The sequence below is a fragment of the Oryctolagus cuniculus genome, chromosome 7, assembly GCF_051225735.1.
Source record: "Oryctolagus cuniculus isolate XC-2025 breed Fujian yellow rabbit chromosome 7, ASM5122573v1, whole genome shotgun sequence".
NCBI classification, from domain to species: domain Eukaryota; kingdom Metazoa; phylum Chordata; class Mammalia; order Lagomorpha; family Leporidae; genus Oryctolagus; species Oryctolagus cuniculus.
Genome location: NC_142873.1, coordinates 120,552,984 through 120,573,731, shown reverse-complemented (window position 1 = coordinate 120,573,731; position 20,748 = coordinate 120,552,984). Strand labels below are relative to the sequence as shown.

The 20,748-nt window shown below is 57.2% G+C and overlaps 1 protein-coding gene and 1 long non-coding RNA gene across 4 annotated transcripts in view; one reads left to right on the top strand and one right to left on the bottom strand.

Moving 5' to 3' along the window:
• SLC1A7 (solute carrier family 1 member 7) overlaps positions 1-20,748 on the bottom strand; it is a 56,086-nt gene that overhangs the window by 22,494 nt on the left and 12,844 nt on the right. The window contains exons 1-2 of one of the 2 annotated variants that reach the window (XM_051856484.3): positions 19,210-19,651; positions 13,290-13,369 (exon numbers count right to left, since the gene is read on the bottom strand). In XM_051856484.3, the coding sequence (XP_051712444.2) occupies positions 13,290-13,369; positions 19,210-19,527 (398 nt within the window). In that variant the 5' untranslated portion in view covers positions 19,528-19,651. Of the gene's footprint in view, positions 1-13,289; positions 13,370-19,209; positions 19,652-20,748 lie in introns of those variants that run through there. The other variant, XM_089300617.1, reaches the window with a different exon arrangement.
• On the top strand, positions 14,071-20,054 carry LOC149125706 (uncharacterized). Of its 2 annotated transcripts, XR_016211020.1 has the most exons (3): positions 14,071-14,188; positions 14,765-14,845; positions 19,700-20,054. It is a non-coding gene; the product is annotated as an uncharacterized LOC149125706 (long non-coding RNA). The 2 variants fall into 2 exon arrangements; XR_016211019.1 differs by lacking the exon at positions 14,071-14,188 and having other exon boundaries at positions 14,765-14,931.

The following is a 20,748-nucleotide window of genomic DNA, read 5'->3' as shown; positions in this document are numbered from 1 at the left end:
CTTCTAGGCCAGCTCTCTGCTGTGTCCTGGGAAGGCAGTGGAGGATGGCCCAGGTGCTTGGGCCCTGCACTCGCATGGGAGACCAGGAGAAAGCACCTGGCTCAGCTTTGGATCAATGCAGTGCACCGGCCGTAGCAGCCATTTGTAGGGTGAACCAACAGAAGGAAGACCTTTCTCTCTGTCTCTTTCTCTCACTGTCTAACTCTGCCTGTCAAAAAAAAAAAAAAAATACTCCATTTACCTAGTATATCTGACATATTACCATTTCAACATGTGACAATGTAGAAAATTTCCGCCCTGCTTCAGGTCTTAAAGTTCGATTTGCATTCATTAAATCTCAGCAGGACAGATCGGGTCTTCTGGTTTGGGTGGCCACGATTTTAACGGGACACAGTCCACGGGTGCCTTTCCAGTCCTGCTCTCAGAGCTCTTGGACTGTCCATGGCTACAGCCCTCCCTTCTGTGGTAGTGAGCTGCCCGTCTTTGGAGGGGTCCCAGTGGAGCCTGGATGGCCACCTGTTGGGATGGGAGATCAAAGCTTTCAGAAGGGAGAGCTCCGTGGGGACGGTCTCGAATGTTCCTTCTGGATCATGGTTTACTGTTGGGGGGAGACTGGGCTAGCTCGTCTCTCCTGCTCTAAGCTGGGCTGGGGGCTCCGGGAGTCCCTGCGGCCCGGGGCTCCCTCCCAGGCCATCTGGCCACACTCGGAGCCCGAGGCCTGGGGATCAAGAGATTGTGGTGATTACAGATGCTGACCCTCTCAGTCTGGTGACTGTTCCCCCCGCAGGCTGGGGGCAGGGAGGCGGTGGCTGCCGGGGCCCTGTCGGGGGAGGAAGAGGCTGCTCACTGCCCGGCCCCCCGCTCTCACGCCGACCCTAAGCGGGGACTGCGGCCTGACTGGGAGGCCCCGGCAGCTCAGCCACCTGTCCAGGGGCTGGTGGTGAGGAGGTGGGTGCAATTGGCAGTGACTCCCTTTTGGGGGGGGGTCCCACTGGCTGCTCCACCACAGAGAGCCTGAGGGAGGAGATGGCCAAACGCCTGGCTGGCCTGAAGTCCTGCAGGGCCTCTCCTGCCCCAGCCAGCTGGACTTCCGGCTGCCCTTGGACTACTTGCGTGGTTGTTCCTTCTCCCTGGAGCTCACTGCCCGCCATCTTCCCTTTGCATTTCCCCACCCTTCCCATCACCTCTTCCACATTCAGCTCAGATGTCACTTCCTCCAGGAAGCCTTCCCTGACTCAGCCGCCTTGCTCACCTCCCCCAGCGTACCCTGTACTTTCCAGTGTATTAGAGGGCCTTCTGCCACTATGCTCACCCCGAATCTCCCATGCCTAACCCAGCTCCTGGCACACGACAGGCTGGCGGGATATGCATGTGAATGAAGCAGCGACTACGAAGGCACCCCGTCCCCTTGCCCCTGCCGGCCCTCTTCCTCTCCCCGTCCCCTCTTACTGCTACCCACTCCCAAGTCTCTACTTGGGTGCCACCTCCCTCTGAGGGCCTCCCGTGCCCCTGGCTAGGCTGGGAAGACCCTGGGGAGGGTCACTAAGCCTCAGGGTGCCTTGGTTTCCCCTGGAGGATAAATGGGACCATGATGGCTTCCCGTGGGCGTGGATCCATTCGGACAGTGCCTGCAACATAGAAGGCGTGCACTCCGCTTCTGGTGCTAGCGCTTCCTCGGGCGTCACCGTCTGTGCCCACCTGCCCAGCAGGCTGGGAGCCCCTCCAAGGCAAGCCTAGGTTCTCGGGGTGCAGGTGTGTGATGTCAGAGCAGGCTGGCATTCTAGATCTGTCAAGAGGATGCCTCATGAGCTCTGGTGGCCGTAGGTCCCTTGAGAACAAGTTATGCGGCCAGCACTGTGCTCTCACCAGGGTTAGGGGAAATACCCCAGCACTGGAGGTCTGTGTGGCATCGAGGCAGCTGGCACCGGAACTTCTGGGAACAGATGGGGGTGGGTGAAGGGACAGGGGAAGGGACGGTTGCTGCCATAGCCAGGGGCTCTGGAGGCCCATGCTCAGCTCAGCCCCCTCCTGTCTGGTCGTTTGTATCAACAGCTTGGCCAAGGCCACTGGCAGCATATGGGGTAGCTCTGTGCGGGACAGGGAGCCAGGAGGAACAGCTCATGTGCTGGATGAGGGAGCTGGGATGGAACAGGCCCCAGCAGCCAGGGACCTCGGGCCAATTCCAGGGCGAGGCCGACGTTGAACCCAGACACGCGCCCGGCTGCACTTGGCCTCCACAGCTCAGAGTCAAACTGTGGGGCGAGGGGAGGCTGAGCTGTGGCGGCAGCGTGCTGAGTCTCCTGCCACCCAGGGCCACCATGGTTCTAGCAGACCATCAACCTGGCGACTTGGCCAGCGTGCCATAGACCTACCCTGATGCTGAGACCCTCTGGGAAAGGGACAGGACAGGGGAGTGTCCCAGAGAGGCACCTGGGAGCCTGGAGCAGGCCAGACCGGGGACGGATGAGAGAACAATGTGGGGTCTCAGCCCTGCCCTGGAAGGAGCCGCTCTGGGGAGTAGTGAGCTCCCAGTCGCCAGAGGTGTGCAAGCAAAGGGTGCACAAACTCTCACTGGGAGAAATGGGTACCCTGGCCTGCTAGTGAGACAGTGTCCCTCTCACACCCCTGGCCCTACCTGGGAGGACCCGAATGACAGGAAGGCAGGCTGGGGCTCTGACCTCTGCTGCCCTAGGCACAGGCTCTGTCTACAGGCCTCAGGGTGCAGCAGCAGCAGCGGGGAGGCCTGGGCGGCTTCGAGGTGAGCCAGGGCCCCTCAGCCTCCCAAGAGCCAGGGTTTCTTTCTTCCTGGAGCAGATGACAGGCCCGGCAGCTGACAGCAAGCGCCACGTTAGCACAAGTCACGCTTCCCAGATGGCTCTGCCACACCCCAGCCCCGGCCAACTCCCTGCGAGCCTGTGCAGGCTGTCTCGGCGCCCACTTAGCTACAGGCCGTGCTGTCTGCACCTGCACCCCCAAGAAGGGGCTTTCCCAAATCTCACCCGCGTCCCCAGGTTCTGAGGTGCGGCCCCACCCGGCCTCCTGGTGACCACTTGCCTGGGCACTCTGGGGGCCTCCGTGCAGGGGGTGGTGACACCTGCAGCTGCACATGGCTGGGACTGAGAGGCCCACAGGGGGCTTCCCAGAGGAGGTGGCTGCAGAGTGGACCCTGAAGTCCACATGGCAGCTCTCTACCCAAAGGTGCCAGGGCAGGGCATCCGGGCTGGGTGGTGAAACTGGTGGATTCCTGTGTCACCAGGCTGAAGGGCAGACCCCACTCGCAGCCCACCGCTGGCTCTGATCCGAGTAAGGCCGGCAGCTGCCTGGCTGCAGGGCCGAGGACAGGCCCCAGGCTCAGCTGAGGGTGCAGCTGGGCTCTGCGGGGATCAGCTGCGCACGGCTCGAAGGGCAGCGTCCAGACCCCAGCCAGGCTTGGGCGGGCCACTCACCCAGGACCCTCGCCGCTGAGAACGCGGCTGTTTGCAAGTTTTCTGCCACATGGGAATTGCTTAGGAAGGGGAGAAGGGGGTGTGGGGTTTCCCGGGCCAAACCAGCTTTACTTCCAAGAAAAGTCAGTTTAGGGTTCTTACAAGAAATAGAAAGGGCCGGCGCTGCGGCTCACTAGGCTAATCCTCCACCTAGCGGCGCTGGCACACCGGGTTCTAGTCCCGGTCGGGGCGCCAGATTCTTTCCTGGTTGCCCCTCTTCCAGGCCAGCTCTCTGCTGTGGCCCGGGAGTGCAGTGGAGGATGGCCCGAGTGCTTGGGCCCTGCACCCCATGGGAGACCAGGAGAAGCACCTGGCTCCTGCCTTCGGATCAGCGCGGTGCGCCAGCCGTGGCGGCCATTGGAGGGTGAACCAACGGCAAAAGGAAGACCTTTCTCTCTGTCTCTCTCTCTCACTGTCCACTCTGCCTGTCAAAAAATTAAAAAAAAAGAGAGAGAGAAATAGAAAGGAAAACAGCGTCCCTCCACACCCACACGTAAGGCACACCCCGAATCCCTACACGGAGCCACACGCACGGCTGCCATGTGGCGCTGACAAAACCCCGCCAGTGAGTCACTCACACATGGTTTCGGTTTTCCCCTGAGCGATGCCTGGGTTAAGACGTTGAAGAATGAGGGGAGAGGAGGGCGTGGCAAACGGCAAGTGGAGAGCTGGAGCCGGCTGCCGGCTGCACTCAGCCTGGTTCCTGTGTGGCTCTTGCTTGGGGGTGTTTGGAAACAGGCCTGGCTCACTTCCTGTGGTTAGACGCAAACTCCAGCCACACGTGTGAACGCTGCACCTGCCAGGACCCTCCTCGTACATCCACAGATGGCGTTGTGTCTCATGCTGAGGCTTGGAGTGGGGGTAGATAACAGAACTTGGGGTGCACTCAGAGCCCTGGGGGACAGGGATGCCCCAGCAGTGTCTCCAGCAGCACCCCAAATATCTAGTGATAGGAAGAGACTGACGATACTGCACCACCCTTGGGTAGAATCAAACAGGGCCACAAAACCTCATGGCGTCATGTTGAGTGACAAGCAAACAATGAGGGATACAGGCTTATTGTGGTCGGTGTTAGCAGTAAGGTATCATGCACGAACTTGAGAGAACAGAAAGTTGTCCACATTTTTTGGGTTAGACTAAACATTAAAAGCAAAAAGAGACCAGTGTTGTGGTGCAGAGGGTTGAGCCGCTGCCTGCAATGCCGGCATCCCACGCTGGACACCGGTGGAGTCCCGGCTGCTCCACGTCCATTGCAGCTCCCTGCTAATGCAGGGGAAGATGGTCAAAGAGCTTGGGCTCCTGCCACCCACACGGGAGCCCAGGAGGGGGTTCCAGGCTCTTGGATTTGTTGCGGCCGTGTGGGGAGTGAACCAGAGGACAAAAGATCTCTCCTTCTCTATCTCTCTCTGGCTCTCTGTCACTCTTTCAAATACATTCTAAAAAAAAATCTTAAAAAAAAATATTTTAAAAAGCAAAAGGGGTCCAAGTAGTGACAAGTGGCTATACTGGGAGAGATCAGGAAAGGGAGGCTCCCAGGCCCGAATTTTTTTTTTAAAGACTTATTTATTTGAAAGATTTGAAAGTCAGAGTTACACAGAGAGAAGAGAGGGAGCGAGAGAGAGAGAAAGAGAGGTCTTTGATCCGCTGGTTCACTCCCCAATTGGCCACAACAGCTGGAGCTGCGCCAATCCAAAGCCAGGAGCCAGGGGCTTCCTCTGGGTATCCCATGTGGGTGGGGGCAGGGGCCCAAGGACTTGGACCATCCTCTACTGCTTTCCCAGACCAGAGCAGAGAGCTGGATTGGAGTGGAGCAGCCAGGACTCAAACCGGCGCCCATATGGGATGCCAGCACTGCAGGCGGCAGCTTTACCACAGCACTGGCCCCATGGCCCGACTCTTCCAAACACAGAGAGTGCAGCTCACATGGGCTCAGTCAGCAGCAAAAGCTCAGAAAGTCAAGCGCAAACCTCATGGAGCCACCTGACTCCATCCGGGGAGAGGCCCGACTCAGGGAGCGATGACACGGCCATGGGTCCTGCCCATCGGACCGTTCATGGCTATGACAGTGCCCCAGGAGGCAGGATTCTCTACATTTTGTTTGAGGCTTGTGCTCACAAGAGGAGACAGCAAGGCCTGCGTTGTTTTGAGAAGAGTCTTCCCGATGGCAAATGTAGCTGAGAGGCACATGCTGTTAGGGGGTGGAGTGGGGGTGGGGGAGTGCTCATGACCACTGAGGCTCCCAGGGAGGCAAGGGGGTTGGGCTCAACCCCCCCCCCCCCCCGGGAGCTCATCCCTGGGCAGGGCCAAGGCTGCCCATGGCGCCCACCATCCCTGCTGGGGTATGAGCCTGTAGGGGGCAGCGTGCAATCTCCATCCGGCATCCGGCATGTGTTACATTCAACTCCAGCACGCACAAGCTGGGACTGCCGCCTCAAGCCAGATGGTGGGAGCCCCCCAAAGGAACTGAACATGGCCCAGCCCGACTCACACAGGTCACCCAGTTGAATAAATCAACTGCTCTGCCAAGATTCCCCATGGGGTTCCCCACGTGGTGAGCCCTTAGGGAGAAAGGCACTGGCCACTGGCCAGGGGCCATGTGCGTCTGTCTTCCTTGGAAAGCAGATTCACCTCTGTCAACCAACACATGGGCCTCTGCGTTACGTGGCCAGCTCTCGCCAGCACCAGAAGCCAGGCCTGACCTGCTCCGGGGCCTGGGCAAGGCTGAGCTGCTGCACTAATCTGCCAGGGACCGCGCCCCAGGCCCGGCAGATTCACCGAACACGATAAGAGCAAACATTTGCAGAAAAACAAAACAGTAACAGCAGCAGAATGAACGGAATGAACGCATGATCTGTCCTCTGTGATCCAACACGTTTGCGATTTGATTATACGATTTTTAAACAACTTTAAAAGACAGCTCCTAACCACCCTTCAGGGGCCAGTTCAAGTGCTGGTCATGTCACGCCCCTTGAATTCTGCTACAGCTGCCTTCCTACTGCTCTTTCTTCATTTATTTCATAAGCAGCTATTGGACACCTGCTGTGTACCAGGCCTGGCAGCAGGCAGTGAGAAGTCAGCTCAGAGAGACGAGGCTGTGCTCTCCACAGTCTTTCTCTCGTGAGGGAGCCACGGGGACCTGCAGCTGGGGAGCAGCGTGCTGCAGGCACACAGCAGTCGAGTTGGCTTCCCAAATGCAGAGGTGCAGAGGCAGAGAAGGAGGGGAGTGAAGGAAACAGGCGGACACACCCTAAGGAGACTCCCAGGATCCATGCCCTGGGGAGGGCCTCCCCGAGGGTGGGCAGGCTCTGTGACTTGCCTCCAAGAGAGTCATCGCACCATTGGGTAACACAGGACTTGGTCTTGGAAGACTGGAGCGTGACAGAGCCACCTGCTGGCCTTGACCCAGCTTAGTTCTGTGCTGTGACCTCCAGCCGAGAGGCCAGGAGGCTGGAGCAGCAGGTGGCCTCCAGCTGACCCCTGAAGTGGGGTCTTCCCTGGGGGAGCCTGCAGGTGGGAGGGAAGCACAGCGGCCAGCTAGACTGCAGCCTCGGAGACACCTGCCGAGGACTCACCTGGGCCACGCCTGGACCCCTGACCTACAGAAATGGCGAGGTAATGGCCACGCGGCTGACACCACCAAGTCCTTGGTGATTTGTTACATGGGGGAGAGCAAGCCAGAGAGAGTGAGAGACAGAGAGAGAGAGTGAGAGACAGAGATACCCAGGGGATGGTGGAAGGCCTGATGCAGCGAAGTGTGACCCTTATCTGTCTCTTTCTGCTGACTACGGTGAAGTTGCTGACCGTGACCTATTGGAAGTGAGGAATGTCTGTGTGCACGGGGTGGGGGGTGGGGGGGACTGCAAGGGTAGGTTGCACTCAGCTGGATTTGGGAAGGCTCAGGCTAAGGGCTGGCTTGGAATAGATTCTAGAAAAAAAAAAAGAGAGACTCAAGAATTAGAAGATGCTGGACTATGAGCAGAGTGACTGAGCCAGGCTCCAGCGCAGGCCCACCGGCCTCACCTCCCTCCCACTGGACCTCCCTTCTCAGGAACCAAGTGTCTTTGTGACTATACATCCACCAGCTGATGAGGCCCCCCCACCCCGCCCCAGCCAGGCCGAGTTCTTTGTCCCTTGAGTGAATCCTCACTGTCACCAGCCACAGTTCTTTGCTTATCTGCGGATCTCCAGTCTCCTGCATACTTGGGTTGCCCTGAGCACCAGGCAGAGGTCAAGGTGAAAGACCAGTGGGAAATGAACCTGATCCCCTCCCAGGGTCTCACAGAAGCTGTGATGCACTGGGCCCTTTCCAGGGAGGGGGCTCTCCGGTGGAGCCCTCCCCCTCGCCGGGGGCACTCCCTGTCCAGGGAGGGGACTGCTTACTCCAGGGAGGACTGTCACTTCTCTGCTCAGATTGTCCAACTGTGCTTCAGAAAAGCCTCTGCACCTGCAATGGGGCTCCCCAGCTGTGACCTACGGATCGCTCACTGAACTGACGTCACTGAGCCACTGGGGTCCCCAGCAGTGTTGGCGCAGCAGATGGGTTGTCACGAACATGCAAGGAGCTGGGAGGGCTTCTGACAGAAACTTGAGCTACATCTGTGCTGGGGTGCAATGTGCTGGGAACTGGATCCCCAGCGTGGTGGTGTGGAGGCCCAGTGGAAGACAGCTGGGTTGGGAGCAGATGAATGCTGTTCTCAGGGGACTGGTTTAGTTCTCACAGGCACAGGTTGTCATAAGCCAGCCTGAATCCTGATCGGCACTGCCCCCCCCCCCAACATGTGCTCCTGCCGTGGGGCCCTCACCTGAGCCCAGCAGATGCCAGTGCCAAACTCTTGGGCCTCCAGAACTGAGGGCCTCTACAACAATCTTTAGAAAGAGTGAGAATTAAACTAAGTTAAGGGGGTTAAGAGAAAAGAGCTTTGTGGCAGGGTCAGCAGGAGCAGAGGTGTGGAGACAGGAAAGCATGAGGTGTGCCTGGGGACAGCTGGTGACTGGCCTGCTCCCGGGGCTTGGGGCAGGGAAGGGGGCACGGGCGGGCAGTCATGAGAGCCAAACTTTGGGACCTACACTTGCAGGTCACTGGAACCTGAAGCATTGTCCTCCCACTGCCCAATAGCAATCACGTGACAGGAAACCCATCTCCTGGGGTCACCTCTTGGCGCCCTTGGGGATGGAAGGGCAGCAGCCCTCATACCCGGCAGAAGGTGTGACCCTGGGCATTTGCAAAAGCCATCAGAACATGGCCCTCTCGGGCTTCCTGGCGGCTCTGGTTCGGGAAGCCTGGGCGAGCTCGGACATCTGAATGCATTGAAGCTGCTCTGATGATTCTGCTGCACCCAGAGCGACAGCGCCGGCCTGGGCTCCCAGGAACAGGAGCTCAGGGCCAGCGGTGGGTAGACAGGTGCGCTGAGGCGGGCTCACGGACGAGGAGGCTGGGGCTCCGAGATGCATCACGCCTCCCTGTGACGGTTCAGCTTTCCCTCGGAAGGCAAATTTTGAAGCACTTGCGTTTTTCCTGCGACACGGCTGCTCTGCACCAACCCAAACTGTAACTAAGCAAACAAGCTGGATGCACACACTCGCTTTTCTCAAGTTCACACCACAGTGCTGTCCCAGCCAGGAGAAGACACTCGTCCGGTGCAAGGGGACGAGCTGTTTGGGAGCCAGGACTGGGGAGCGGGGAGTCCTCAGGCACCAGGAAAATGGGAGCCCGGGGTGGGAGCGCTGCCCCGGGTCACCTGACCCTGCGTGGTGCGGGCAGCCCGGCTTCTGAATGGGATTCTTGTTAATTAAGTGACTTGCTCAAGGCCACACAGCTAACAGCAGCAGGGCCAGGACAGGTATCAGGTCCGCCTGACTCCAGGGTCCACGCAGGGCTCTGCCTTCACAGTGCTGCTGTGAGCAAGCTGCCAGGTCAGCAGGGTGCACAGCTGCCTAGCAGGAGCCTGGGGCTGCTCGTCGGTGCACTGCTGTGGTCCTGGGGCACTGGCTGTTTGCTGTCAGTGCCCCATAGCCGCTGAGACAGCATCGTGGTCTCTGCAGGACCCAGACAGCACACACAGGATCACGGAACTCACTCTTTGTTCATGAATCCTCATGCTGACAAATGTTAATAAGTACCTACTATGTGCCCGACCCTGGCCCAGGGGCTGACCATCCAGAGCTGAAGCTCCAGGCATTATTGTTGGGGCCAGTGCTGTGGCATAGTGGGTAAAGCTGCTGCCTGTGCCGCCTGCATCCTAGATGGGCACCGGTTTGAGTCCCAGGTGCTCCACTTCTAATCCAGCTCCCTGCTAATGCACCTGGGAAAGCTGCAGAGGATGGCCCAAGTGCTTGGGCCCCTGCACCCAGGTGGGAGACCCAAATGAAACTCCTGGCTCCCGGCTTTGATTTGGCTTAGCCCTGGCTATGCAGCCATCTGGGGAGTGAACAAGCAGATGGAAGATTCTCTCTCTGTAAATCCGCTTTTCAAGTAAACGAACACATCTTTAAAAAAAGACAGTATTGTCCCCGACTCTATGGTGCCTACCGTCCAGTGCCAGATGGAGAAGTCACCAATGCGTACATTAGAGCATCAGTGTCTAATGAGTAAGGAAGGGGAACAGGGCGCCGTGAGGTGGAGCAAGGGCCTTGCTAAGAGGCGCCAGGTACACTGAGAGCTGGGGGAGAGCAGGAGGAGGAGGTGCCCATGTTCCAGGCAGAAGGAACTGCATGTGTGGGGCCCCCGAGGTGGGGGAGGGTCTGGTCTGCTTAGGGGCCTGAAGGCCAGTAGCACTAGCATGACTGTGACGTGAGCCGAGATGGGGGAGAAGGCAGGCGCAGCTCACGTCCAGGTCGAGGGGTTGGGGCTTCGTTCTAATGCCTCGGAAGTCACTGGGGGTGCGTGAGTGGCCGAGCACCACGTGCTTCTCATGAGCTCCATTCAAGCCCGGTAGAGGATGGGTGGGAGGGGCCGGGAGCAAGCTGACCGGCCAGGGAACAGGTGCAGGAGGAGTGCTGGGCCCTGGGATGAAGCCGGCTCATGTGAGGAGGCAGAAGCTGCTGGAGTTGCTGCCAGACTGGCCGTGTGGGTGAGGGGAAGGGAATGACCGAGGCGCCTGGCGGAATGACTGGGCACACAGGGCTGTCCTTTACTCTGTCAGTGAGGGGCAAGCAGCAAACAAGAGAGGGAACCAGTTTGCTGGGCAAAGTTTCCAAGCTGGTGGCATTAAACTTAGGATGCTTGTGAACCATCGGAGTGGAGACATCCAACATGAGGTTGGTTCATCAAGGGTGGGGCTGGGAGGAGAGGCCTGGGAGCCAGATCTGCACAGAGGTAGCTTTTTAAAGCCTTGAGAAATTTCAACATTGTGGGGTGAGTAGAGGAAGAGACTCTGGGATGGAGGGCAGAGAGCAGGCGAAAAGTAGGCTGGAAGGCCGGGTGGAGCAGTGAGCAACCATGAGGAGGGGGCGGGTACAGGAACTGAGTGTTCTTTGGATTTAGCAATTGGGGAGTTACTGGTGACCTTGAAAGATTCACAGACAGCGCATGACGCAGAACATGCCTAGAGGGAACTGGCATTGTGGTGCAGCAGGTTAAGCCACCGCTTGCAACGCCGGATCCCATAACCGAGCACCAGTTTGAGTTCCAGCCACTTTGCTTCCAATCCAGCTCCCTGCTACTGGCCTGGGAAAGCAGTAGAATACGGCTCCAATGCTTGAACCCCGCCACCCATGTGGGAGACCTGGATGGAGTCCAGGCTCCTGGCTTTGTTGAGGCTATTAGGGGAGTAAACCAGCAGATGGAACGCTCGCTCGCTCTCTCTCTCTCCTCTCTCATCTCTTCCTCTATCCCTCTGTCATTCTGCTTTTGAATTAAATCAATCAATCAATAAATAAATCTTTTTTAAAAAAAGGATGCATGGATGGATCAGTGTTGTGGCACAGTGAGTTAAACTGCCCCTTGCAACAATGGCATCTCATACTGGGGTGCTGGTTTGAGTCCCAGCTACTCTGTGTGTCTGATCCAGTTTCTTGATAATGCACCTGGGAAGACAGTGGAAGATGCACAGGTAGTGGGTCCCTGCCACCCACAAGAGGGGCCCAGATGGAGTTCCTGGCTCCTGGTTCGGCCTGGCCCAGCTCTGGCTATTGCGGCCATTTGGGGAGTGAAGTAGTAAATGGAAGAAGATCCATCTCTCTGTCTTTCCCCTCTGATGCTCTGCCTTTCAAATAAATTATTTTTTTAAAAAAAGATGCATAAAGGGGCAGGTGTTCGGCACAGTGGTTAAGACCCTGCTTGGGACATCCTTATCCTGTATCAGAGTGCCTGGGTTCGAATCTCAGCTCTGCTTCTGATTCCAGCTTCCTGGTAATGCACACCTGGGAAGTAGCGAGTGATGGCTCAGATGGTTGGGTCACTGCCACATAAATGGGAGACTTGAAATGAGTTCCGGGCTCCTGGTTTCAGTTTGTCCCAGCCCCAGCTGTTGTGGGCACTTGATGAATGAACCAGTAGGTGGAAGAATTCTGCTTCTCTGTCTGTCTCTGTCTCTCTTTCAAACAAAACAAAAATTTAAAGGAATTAAAAGCAGATGAGTTTGTAGTGTGCGTGTGTGTGCTTAAAAGATGCATAGAGGGGCCAGCACTGTGCTGTGGCACAGTGGGTTAAAGCCCCAGCCTGCAGCGCCAGCATCCCATATGGGCACCAAAATTTGTATCTCAGCTGCTCCTCTTCCGATCCAGCTCTCTGCTATGGCCTGGGAAAGCAGTGGAAGATGGCCCAAGTCCTTGGGCCCCTGCACCTGCATGAGAGACCTGGAAGAAACTCCTGGTTTCAGATCAGCCCAGCTCTGGCCATTGTGGCCATTTGGGGAGTGAACCAGCAAATGGAAGACCTCTCTCTCCTCTCTCTCTCTCTCTGCCTCTGTTTCTCTGTAACTCTGATTTCAAATGAATAAATAAATCTTAAAAAAAAAAAAAAAGTTGCACAGAGAGAAGACCGCAGCCAGCATGGGTTGGGAGTCAGGGAGGACCACCTGAAGGAGGTGGTGTCTCAGGAGCGCCTGGAAGGCTGGGTCTGAGGAGCTAAATGCTGCCTGTGAGGGAGAGGGCGCGGAGCTGGCAAGGGAGCCAGGAGGACAGGGCCACTTCCCTCCCTGCAGAGGACTCCCGGGAGGGGACGATTACACAGCACAGGGCTCTGACACCCCCAGGCTGGCCAGCTCACTACATGTCTGGACACTCCGAGTCCCAGAGAGAGCCCCAGCTCTCGGTGCTGGGCACTGAGCAGTCTCCAGTGATTCCCATGAGCCTCACTCTACGGGGTGAAGTCTGAATGTTTCGGGCTGGTGTTCAAGGGCTCACCCTCCAGGTTCATCCCGCCATCCCCTGCTGCGATGTGGCCCCTGAACCCTCTGCATGCTCAGACAAGCAGTCTTCATGACAACCTGTGATCCCCATTTTTCAGAGGGGAAACTGAGGCTTAGGTTGGATAACCAGCACAGGGTTGCACCCTGCCAGGGGAGCACGGTTGAACGGTCCCCAGGGCTGCCTTTGCCCTGCCCTGCTGGCCCTGAGATGTGCTGGAGTCAGATCTTGTCCTGTGGCTCTCCACCACTTGTTCAGGCCAGCAAAGACTCCACTCATGGGAGTAACATAACCAATGACCCAGACGCAGGCCTACAGCCCACAAAGGGCCTGTGATGCCAGCACACCCAAGGCCTGCAGCTGCGATCCGGCCACCGACAGCGGCAGCAGGCCTGGCACGGGACCTGGCCTCACCCGCCCCACCGCAGCCCACCCAAGAAATACCCAGCCCCTCACCTGGACACCACCAGAGGTAGGATCAGCATCTTCAACATCCTCATCAAGAGCTCTCCGGGGAACTGCAGGTAACTAATTTCCTGAAAAGGCAGTGGGGGTTGAGGTTAGAGTAGGCGATGCAGACTTCACAGCTGCCCAGCTCGTTGGCACCCGCCCGTCTCACACGTGGGCAGCAGAGTCCATGAGAAGGAACCGGTTTTGAAATCTAACAGACCTGGGTCCCAACGTTGGCTGCCTCTGCTCTTCCCCCAGATGTGCGGCCTTAAGCACTTCACCGAAGCGCTCTGATATGTCCTCCTCTGTACCATGAGGACAGTAAACACTTCGGGAGGGCCAGGCGCGGCTTCTGACGCCGGCATCCCGTACTGGAGCGCCGGTCCCAGCCCTGGCTGCTCCCCTTCTGATCCAGCTGCCTGCGGAGGCAAGGCTCAGAGCCCCTGCCACCCACAGGGGAGACCTGCATGGAGTCCCAGGCTCCTGTTTCAGCTTGGACCAGCCCCATCTGTTGTGGCCATCTGGGGAGTGAACCAGTGGACGGAAGATTCTCTCTCTCTCTTCCTCTCTCTCTCCTTCTGACTTTCAAATAAATCTTTAAGAAATAAAATAAATGCCCCGGGAGGCTTACATGAGAGGAGGCCCAGGAGCACTTGGCTCAGAGCCTGGAGGAGGGTAAACACCAACCCTGGAAGAGAACGGCTGTCCCCGTCTGCACCGTCCATCTGCCTGTCCCGGTGCAGAGTCTGTCTCGGCCGGCAGGTGTGAGAGGTAGGAGGGCAGGCCTGCGTGCTGTTCCCACGTTCATTCAACCCACCTGTGCCAGGCCTCCTCCTGGCCACCCAAAAATGAATGGGGCCTGGCTCCTGCCTGGGAGAGGGTCCCAGTCTCGTTTATGAGGAGAGGTAAGCGGGCCACGGCCTCCAGTGAGCAGTTCCTCCACCTGTACAGGGACTGTGCCCCCTCCCCCAAAAGTGCTGAGGCAGAGCGAGAGTGAGGGGCGTGGGGCTGAGACTCCACTCAGCATAAGGAGCCTCTCTGTGGCAGGAGTCTCTTTCTTTCTTCTTTTTTTAAAGTTATTATTTATCTGAAAGGCAGAGTTAGAGAGAGAAAGAGAGATCTTCCAGCTGCTGGTTCACTCTCCAATTGACTGCAATAGCAGAAGCTGGGCCTGGCTAAAGCCAAGACAAGGACTCCATCCTGGTCTCCCGCATGGGTGGCGGGGCCCAGGGGCTTGGGCCACCTTCTGCTGCCTTTCCAGGCACCTCGGCAGGGAGCTGGATGGGCAGCAGAGCAGCCGGGACATGAACCAGCGCTCATATGGGACATCGACATCACAGGTGGCGGCTTAACCCGCTGTGCCACAAAGCTGGCCCCTGTGGGGCAGAATTTGTTTCTTGGGTCCATCATAGGCTGCTGGCTCCAGCCTATTCATGGATCTTTCTAGAGCCAAACCCTTGCTCAATCAGCTGTCTCCCCAGGAACAAGGTCACACCATTGGAACTTGGCAACTGAGGAGGAAGGGAGCTCTGAGCCCAGCGAAGTTTCTGAGCCCACAGCAGGTGATCGCTTCCTTCCTCGTACTAAGCAAGCACCTGCTGCTACGTGACCCCCACCTGAGCCGGGTGCCTGGTTCCTAAACGCTGACGTGAGCTCCGTTTTGCTATTTCCACCACCCCGGCTCGGGGCGCTTGGAATTGTGTGAGGGATGTCACACTCTGCACTTTCCAGGGGCTTGGGAAGCCCCCTCGGGCTCGGGCTCGGGTGAGGCTCTGAGGTCCTGTGTGCAGCAGAGGGGCTGGGGACCCCCAGGGCAGGGGCGTGGGGGAGGAGCTGGTTTCCCTCTGGGAGTGGGTGGGGTGGTGGAGGGCTTTCCTCTGAGGCTTCAGCGGGAGACGTCTCCTCCCCCTGCTGGCTGGGGAATGCGGTTGGCAGCTGACCCGAAGGCATGCTCCGGATCCCAGACTCATGCATGGCTGAGTCCATGACCGCCGGTCCCCCAGGCCCGACTGTTCTGGTTACAAAATTCCCAGCTGTGGCTCTGCCTTCAGCCCCAGGCCTCAGCCCCATCTGGGGCAGCGCCTTGTACTTGCACAGTTCTCCCAGACAAACAGCCCTGGCACAGGCTCCTGCAGAGAGACGCGTCCACTTGCTGTGCTCTGCCGAGTGAGGTCGTTCAGCCCCATCTCTTCCCGAGCTGCCTGGTCTGTTGAAGTCTCAGTGTCTTTTTCTCCATCGTCCCATTTTATATTCTCTCTGTTCCTGGCAGTTATTTTGTTGTTGCTTTTCTTTTTTAATATTTTTTATGTTTTTATTTTAAAGGCAGAATTGACACAGAGACAGAGGCAGAGACAGAGAGATCCTCCATCCTCTGGTTCACTCCCCCAGATGTCTGCAACAGCTGAGGCTGGCCCAGGCCGAAGCCAGGAGCCAGGAACTCCATCCGGGTCTCCCATAGTGGGTGGCAGGTATGCAGGTACTTGCACCGTCTTCGGCTGCTTCCCAGGAGCATCAGAGGGAGCAGGATTGGAAGTGCAGTCGTTGGGGGCCCGGAATGGCACCCCGATATGGGAGGCAGGTGTCCCAAGAGGCAGTTTAACCCACTGTGCCACAACCCCTGTTGTTTAACCCACTGTGCCACAATGCCCATGCCCTGGTGGTTCTTATCTTTAAAAGATTCTGTTACTATGATTTGAGCAGAATTCTAGGAAGGGAACAAAAGTGGATGCAATGGTTATTGCCACAGTATAGCTGGCAGTCTGGAAATGATGGATCATTTTAAATGAAATACTTAAATCCAAGGATACAATCTTGTGTTTTTGTAAGTTCTTTTCATGGATAGAATATTTTGCCACTTTCCAAGTTGTTTATAATTTTTGCCTGTTGCATAAGGTTACAAAATAGGAAGGCTCAGTTTCTGAGTCACAGACTAAGAGATCAAACAGAGAAATCCTGGATTTCGATGTAAGATGCCGAGAAAGCCAATTCCTGCCAAATAATTGTTCTAAGACGCCACATCCTTCCTTCAGTTTATCTGGCCGGTTAAGCCAGGCCAGAACACGCTTGCATTTCCAAACAGATGGAGAAGGCGGCTTTAGCAAAGCAGCCCCCGGTGAATTTGGCCTTTAATAATAGGCCTTGTAATTTATTTTCACAAAATAATCTTCCTGCAGAAAATACATCTTTGTTGTTGAGGAGAACTAAAGAGAGCAGACTACGGATTGTGCCATTGCCAGTTTAACTCAGCAAACAGTGGAAGGTTCTCTGTGCCTAACACTGAGCGAGGCTCACATTTTGGTTTAAGAAAGCCCACGTGTTGTCCAGCAATGTGCAGTCTGGGGAAAGAAATAAGCAGGCTCACAGATGGCCCTGAGGCAGCAGCGGGGCTCTGAGGGCATGGGCGTGGCGTGAACAGGGAGGAGGGGACTCCTTCAGTTGTAAACAGGTCTAAAAGACTTTTAATAAAACATGTAAAATTTAGTTTTAGGGGCTGGCATGGTAGCGTAGCAGTTTGAGTCAGCACTTGCCACACTGGCATCCTGGGTCAGAGGACCAGGTCAAGTCCTGGCTGCTCTGCTTCTGATCCAGCTCCCTGCTAATGCGCCTGGGAGAGCAGCAGGTGGTGGCTCAGGTACCTGGATCCCTGCCACCCGTGTGGGAGACCTACATGGAGTTCCAGGCTTGTGGCTTTGGCTGTAGTCATTTGGGGAGTGAACCAGTGGGTGGAGGAGCTCTGTCTCTCTGCCTTTCAAATAAATAAAATAAATAAAACATGTTAAAATTTATGTATTTGAAAGGGGTGGGGGGAGAGAGAGAGAGATTTCCCATCTGCTGGTTCACTCCCCAGATGCCTGCACTACAGCAGTCAGGCCTGGGCCAGGCGCATGCCAGGAGCTGGGAGCCCACTCTGGGTCTCTGACGCGGGTGGCAGAGCCACAGCTGCCTGAGCCATCACCTGCTGCCTCCAGAGGCTGGATGGGGCAAGGCTGTCTTAAGTGGCATCCTCACTATCGTGCCCAATGCCCATCCCTGAAAGACTTTTGTAAGGTGTGGAACCTGAGACGCTTCCTGGTGTAGGAAGGATGCTGGGTGGGTGGGGGTGGGGGGGGCAGGTAACATCCAGTAAGCACTTACTATGGCATGCACTGTTTGCCGCTCACAATAATCCCGGCACATGTACACTGCCCGTCCTCCCAGCCATTCCATTTTACAGATAATGAAGCTGAGGCTTGGGGAGGAAGCTGGATTTCATGCCGGCATTTACTAGCAAAGTCAAGTTCAGGGGTCCACTGCCCCCAGTGTCCATACTTGTCAGGCTTGAGCTCAGTTCCCGGAAGAGGGGCCATGTCTACACCCTGAGCCCCCACTGGACGCGCGTGAGCTGCAGGAGGAAGGATTCTGTGCAACAGGGAGTGCAACAGGAGCCCCTGGCGGCCTCTCTCCTTGAACAAACTCTACACAGTCTCCTCCGAGCCCTCTTTCCCCTAGGCCTTGCCCTTGGGCCCTGCCTTGGACTTGCACGGTCTGACTACAGCCCCAAACCCTGCTGAGTAAGTTTGGTGAGAACCCCTCACTTCTGAAACCCCTTGGTGCCCCGCCCAGGTACCCAATCATCCCGGCTGCTCGCAGCAGGCATCCCCGACCCCAGTTCCGCCCTGCCCCCCACTCGCTGCTGGCTGTAAATCCCCAGCTGCCCATGTATCCTTGGGGCAGAGTCCTCCCTTCCTACCTCCCATGGGAGGCCTGACCCCCTAGTCCTGAATCAAGTCCTCTTTGCTATTTGCACAGGTGTCAGAGTCCTGTGGGTGCCTCTCCTCTCCCGTGGGAGAGGCATCTTTAGCCGAGGCCCTTACGGAGACCCCATTCCCCCTCGATATGTCCCATCAGCCGCCACATCCCGCAGGCTCCCCTTCTGGAACCTGTTCTTGAACCTGTCCCTCCCACGCCCACCCCCACTCCCCAGCCCTACTCTGGCCGTGCCTTGCCCCTACAGCTGCCCTCACTTGGCCCCTGCAGGCCACCCCATCCTCCACGTGGCACTCAGGGGTCCCTCCCGAGCTCAGAGCTGACCACATCACTCTGCTGCTCCAAAGCTTCTCATGACTGCCCCATGTCCACACTCAGTGATGGGACCCACGGGCGTGCTGGCCCCTGGGCTGCAGCCCCTGCCTCCCCTGTAGCTTCCGGCAGCCACAAACGCTTGCTCCACACCCGAGTCCCCAGTCTTTCTGCCCCTTGCCTTGCTCCCACTCCTTCCTCTGCCTATAGTGCCGCTCCTGGCTGGCTGGTTTATGGGCTGCCTGGAGGAGGTGTTGTTCGATGCCTGCTTTGAGCTCTTACAGGAGCCTGTTTTTCCTCTACCACAGCCCCCGGCCTGCAGGGACACTGACGAGGCCTCCTCCCCGCCCTCCCCCCACCCCCAGCCTGGTCATGCCATTAGCCATTTTATTCAAGTCTCACTCAAATCCTACATGGCGAGACTGGGGTTATGGCGCAGTGGGTTAAAGCCCTGACCTGAAGCGCTGGCATCCCATGTGGGCGCTGTGTTCTAGTCCCACCTGCTCCTCTTCTGATCCAGCTCTCTGGTATGGCCTGGGAAAGCAGTAGAAGATGGCCCAAGTCCTTGGGACCCTGTACCCATGTGGGAGACCTAGAGGAAGCTCCTGGCTCCTGGCTTCAGATCGGCACAGCTCTGGCCGTTGCAGCCATCTGGGGAGTGAACCAGTGGATGGAAGACCTCTCTCTCTGTCTCTACCTCTCTCTGTAACTCTTTCAAATAAATAAAATATATCTTTAAAAAATTAAAAAAATCCTACATGGCATTCATCACACCCAGGTCACAGGTGAGAAAACCGGGACCCTAGAGGCGTTGTGACTCATGACCCCCCCCCCCCAGCGGGGCCCTGAGGTGCTCCAGGTGGCTGACCTGGGGTGAGAGGCGCTGGGTCCTCAGGAAGAAGCCAAGGAGGCAGCCCACGATGACTGACAGCACCGAGAGGATGAGCAGCCCGTTCTGCCGGCACACGTCCCTGCCCCGCGCCAGGATGGCACTCAGCACCATGGCGAGCCCGGCCTGCTGGCCCGGGGCACAGCACCATTCCATGCACCTGAGGCTGCCCGGGGCACAGGGTGCAGGCTGAGCACAGGCGGGCTGTCGGTCAGAGTTGCTAAGCCCCCGGTCCCAGGCCCAAGAGCATGGCCACGCCCCCCGGAGCAGCCACAATCCTATTACCGGCTGCATCATTAGGAGCTGGGAGCAGATTAGGACCTGGGAAATTAGAGCAGGCCACGTGGCCAGTGAGCAGGGCCCTGAAAGGCAAATGTGTCTCTTACACAGGGCAGGGGACAGGTCCTGGCCGGGGAACAGGAGGAACACCTGCTCGGCTGGTTTGATTTTTACTTGCGCTTCGTTTCAGAAAGAACTGTAAGACCAGTGATCACCAGGGGCCGGCACTGTGGCGCAGCAGGTTAACCTGGCCTGAAGTGCTAGCATCCCATATGGGCACCGGTTCGAGTCCTGGCTGCTCCTCTTTCGATCCAGCTCTCTGCTATGGCCTGGGATAGCAGTAGAAGATGGCCCAAGTCCTTCCCTGCACCCACGTGGGAGACCCAGAAGAAGCTCCTGGCTCCTGGCTTCAGATCGGCACAGCTCCGGCCATTGCGGCCATCTGGGGAGTGAACCAGCGGATGAAGACCTCTCTCTCTCGGTCTCTACCTCTCTTGGTAACTCTGACTTTCAAATAAATAAAATAAATGTTAAAAAAAAAAAAAGGACCAGTGATCGCCCATGCCCACGAAGCATTTATTATGGGCAGGTGCTGTGTGGTGGCGGGGAAGGGTTCTGTCTTGGACTCACCCCAGGGACCTGCCATTCCCAACTTCGCAGCACGGGGAGTAGAGATCGAGGAGCTGCACTCACAGAGCAGGTGTGGAGCAGAGCGGGATTCAGGCTGGGGTCGATTTCGTGTGCAGCCCGTGGATGCTTGGTTCTGCCTGGGGAATGTGGGTTTGAGTCCAGTGGGCCTGAGTCTCAACTTGGGCCGTTCACTGTGAAGTGAGAGTAACGATGCACATTCTTCGAATGTCTAGCTCACGCTGGTTCCCTAAGTGCTTTTGGGACCTGTGGTTTGCAATGAAGGTACAGCCTAAAGACCACAGCCAAGTCTTAGCTCTGCCTCTGATAGCTGCGTGCATCACCGGACAAGCCGTTACATCCCACCATGCCTCAGTTTCCCCACCTGTAAAACAGACAGAATAATAGCATCCACTTCCTTACGGCTCCCATCCAGAGAGTGTTTGTGAACGCAGGGGTGAGGCTGCCACGCTCAGCTGGGCAGAGGGCTGTTAGGGTCCTGCCACTCAGGGTTTGGGGAGGAAGGGTTCTTTTTGCTATTTCTTGTGGCCTGGCCTGCCCTTTAAAGCCAGAAGGAATTAACCCTCGTCTATTTCACCAGGAATCTTTAAT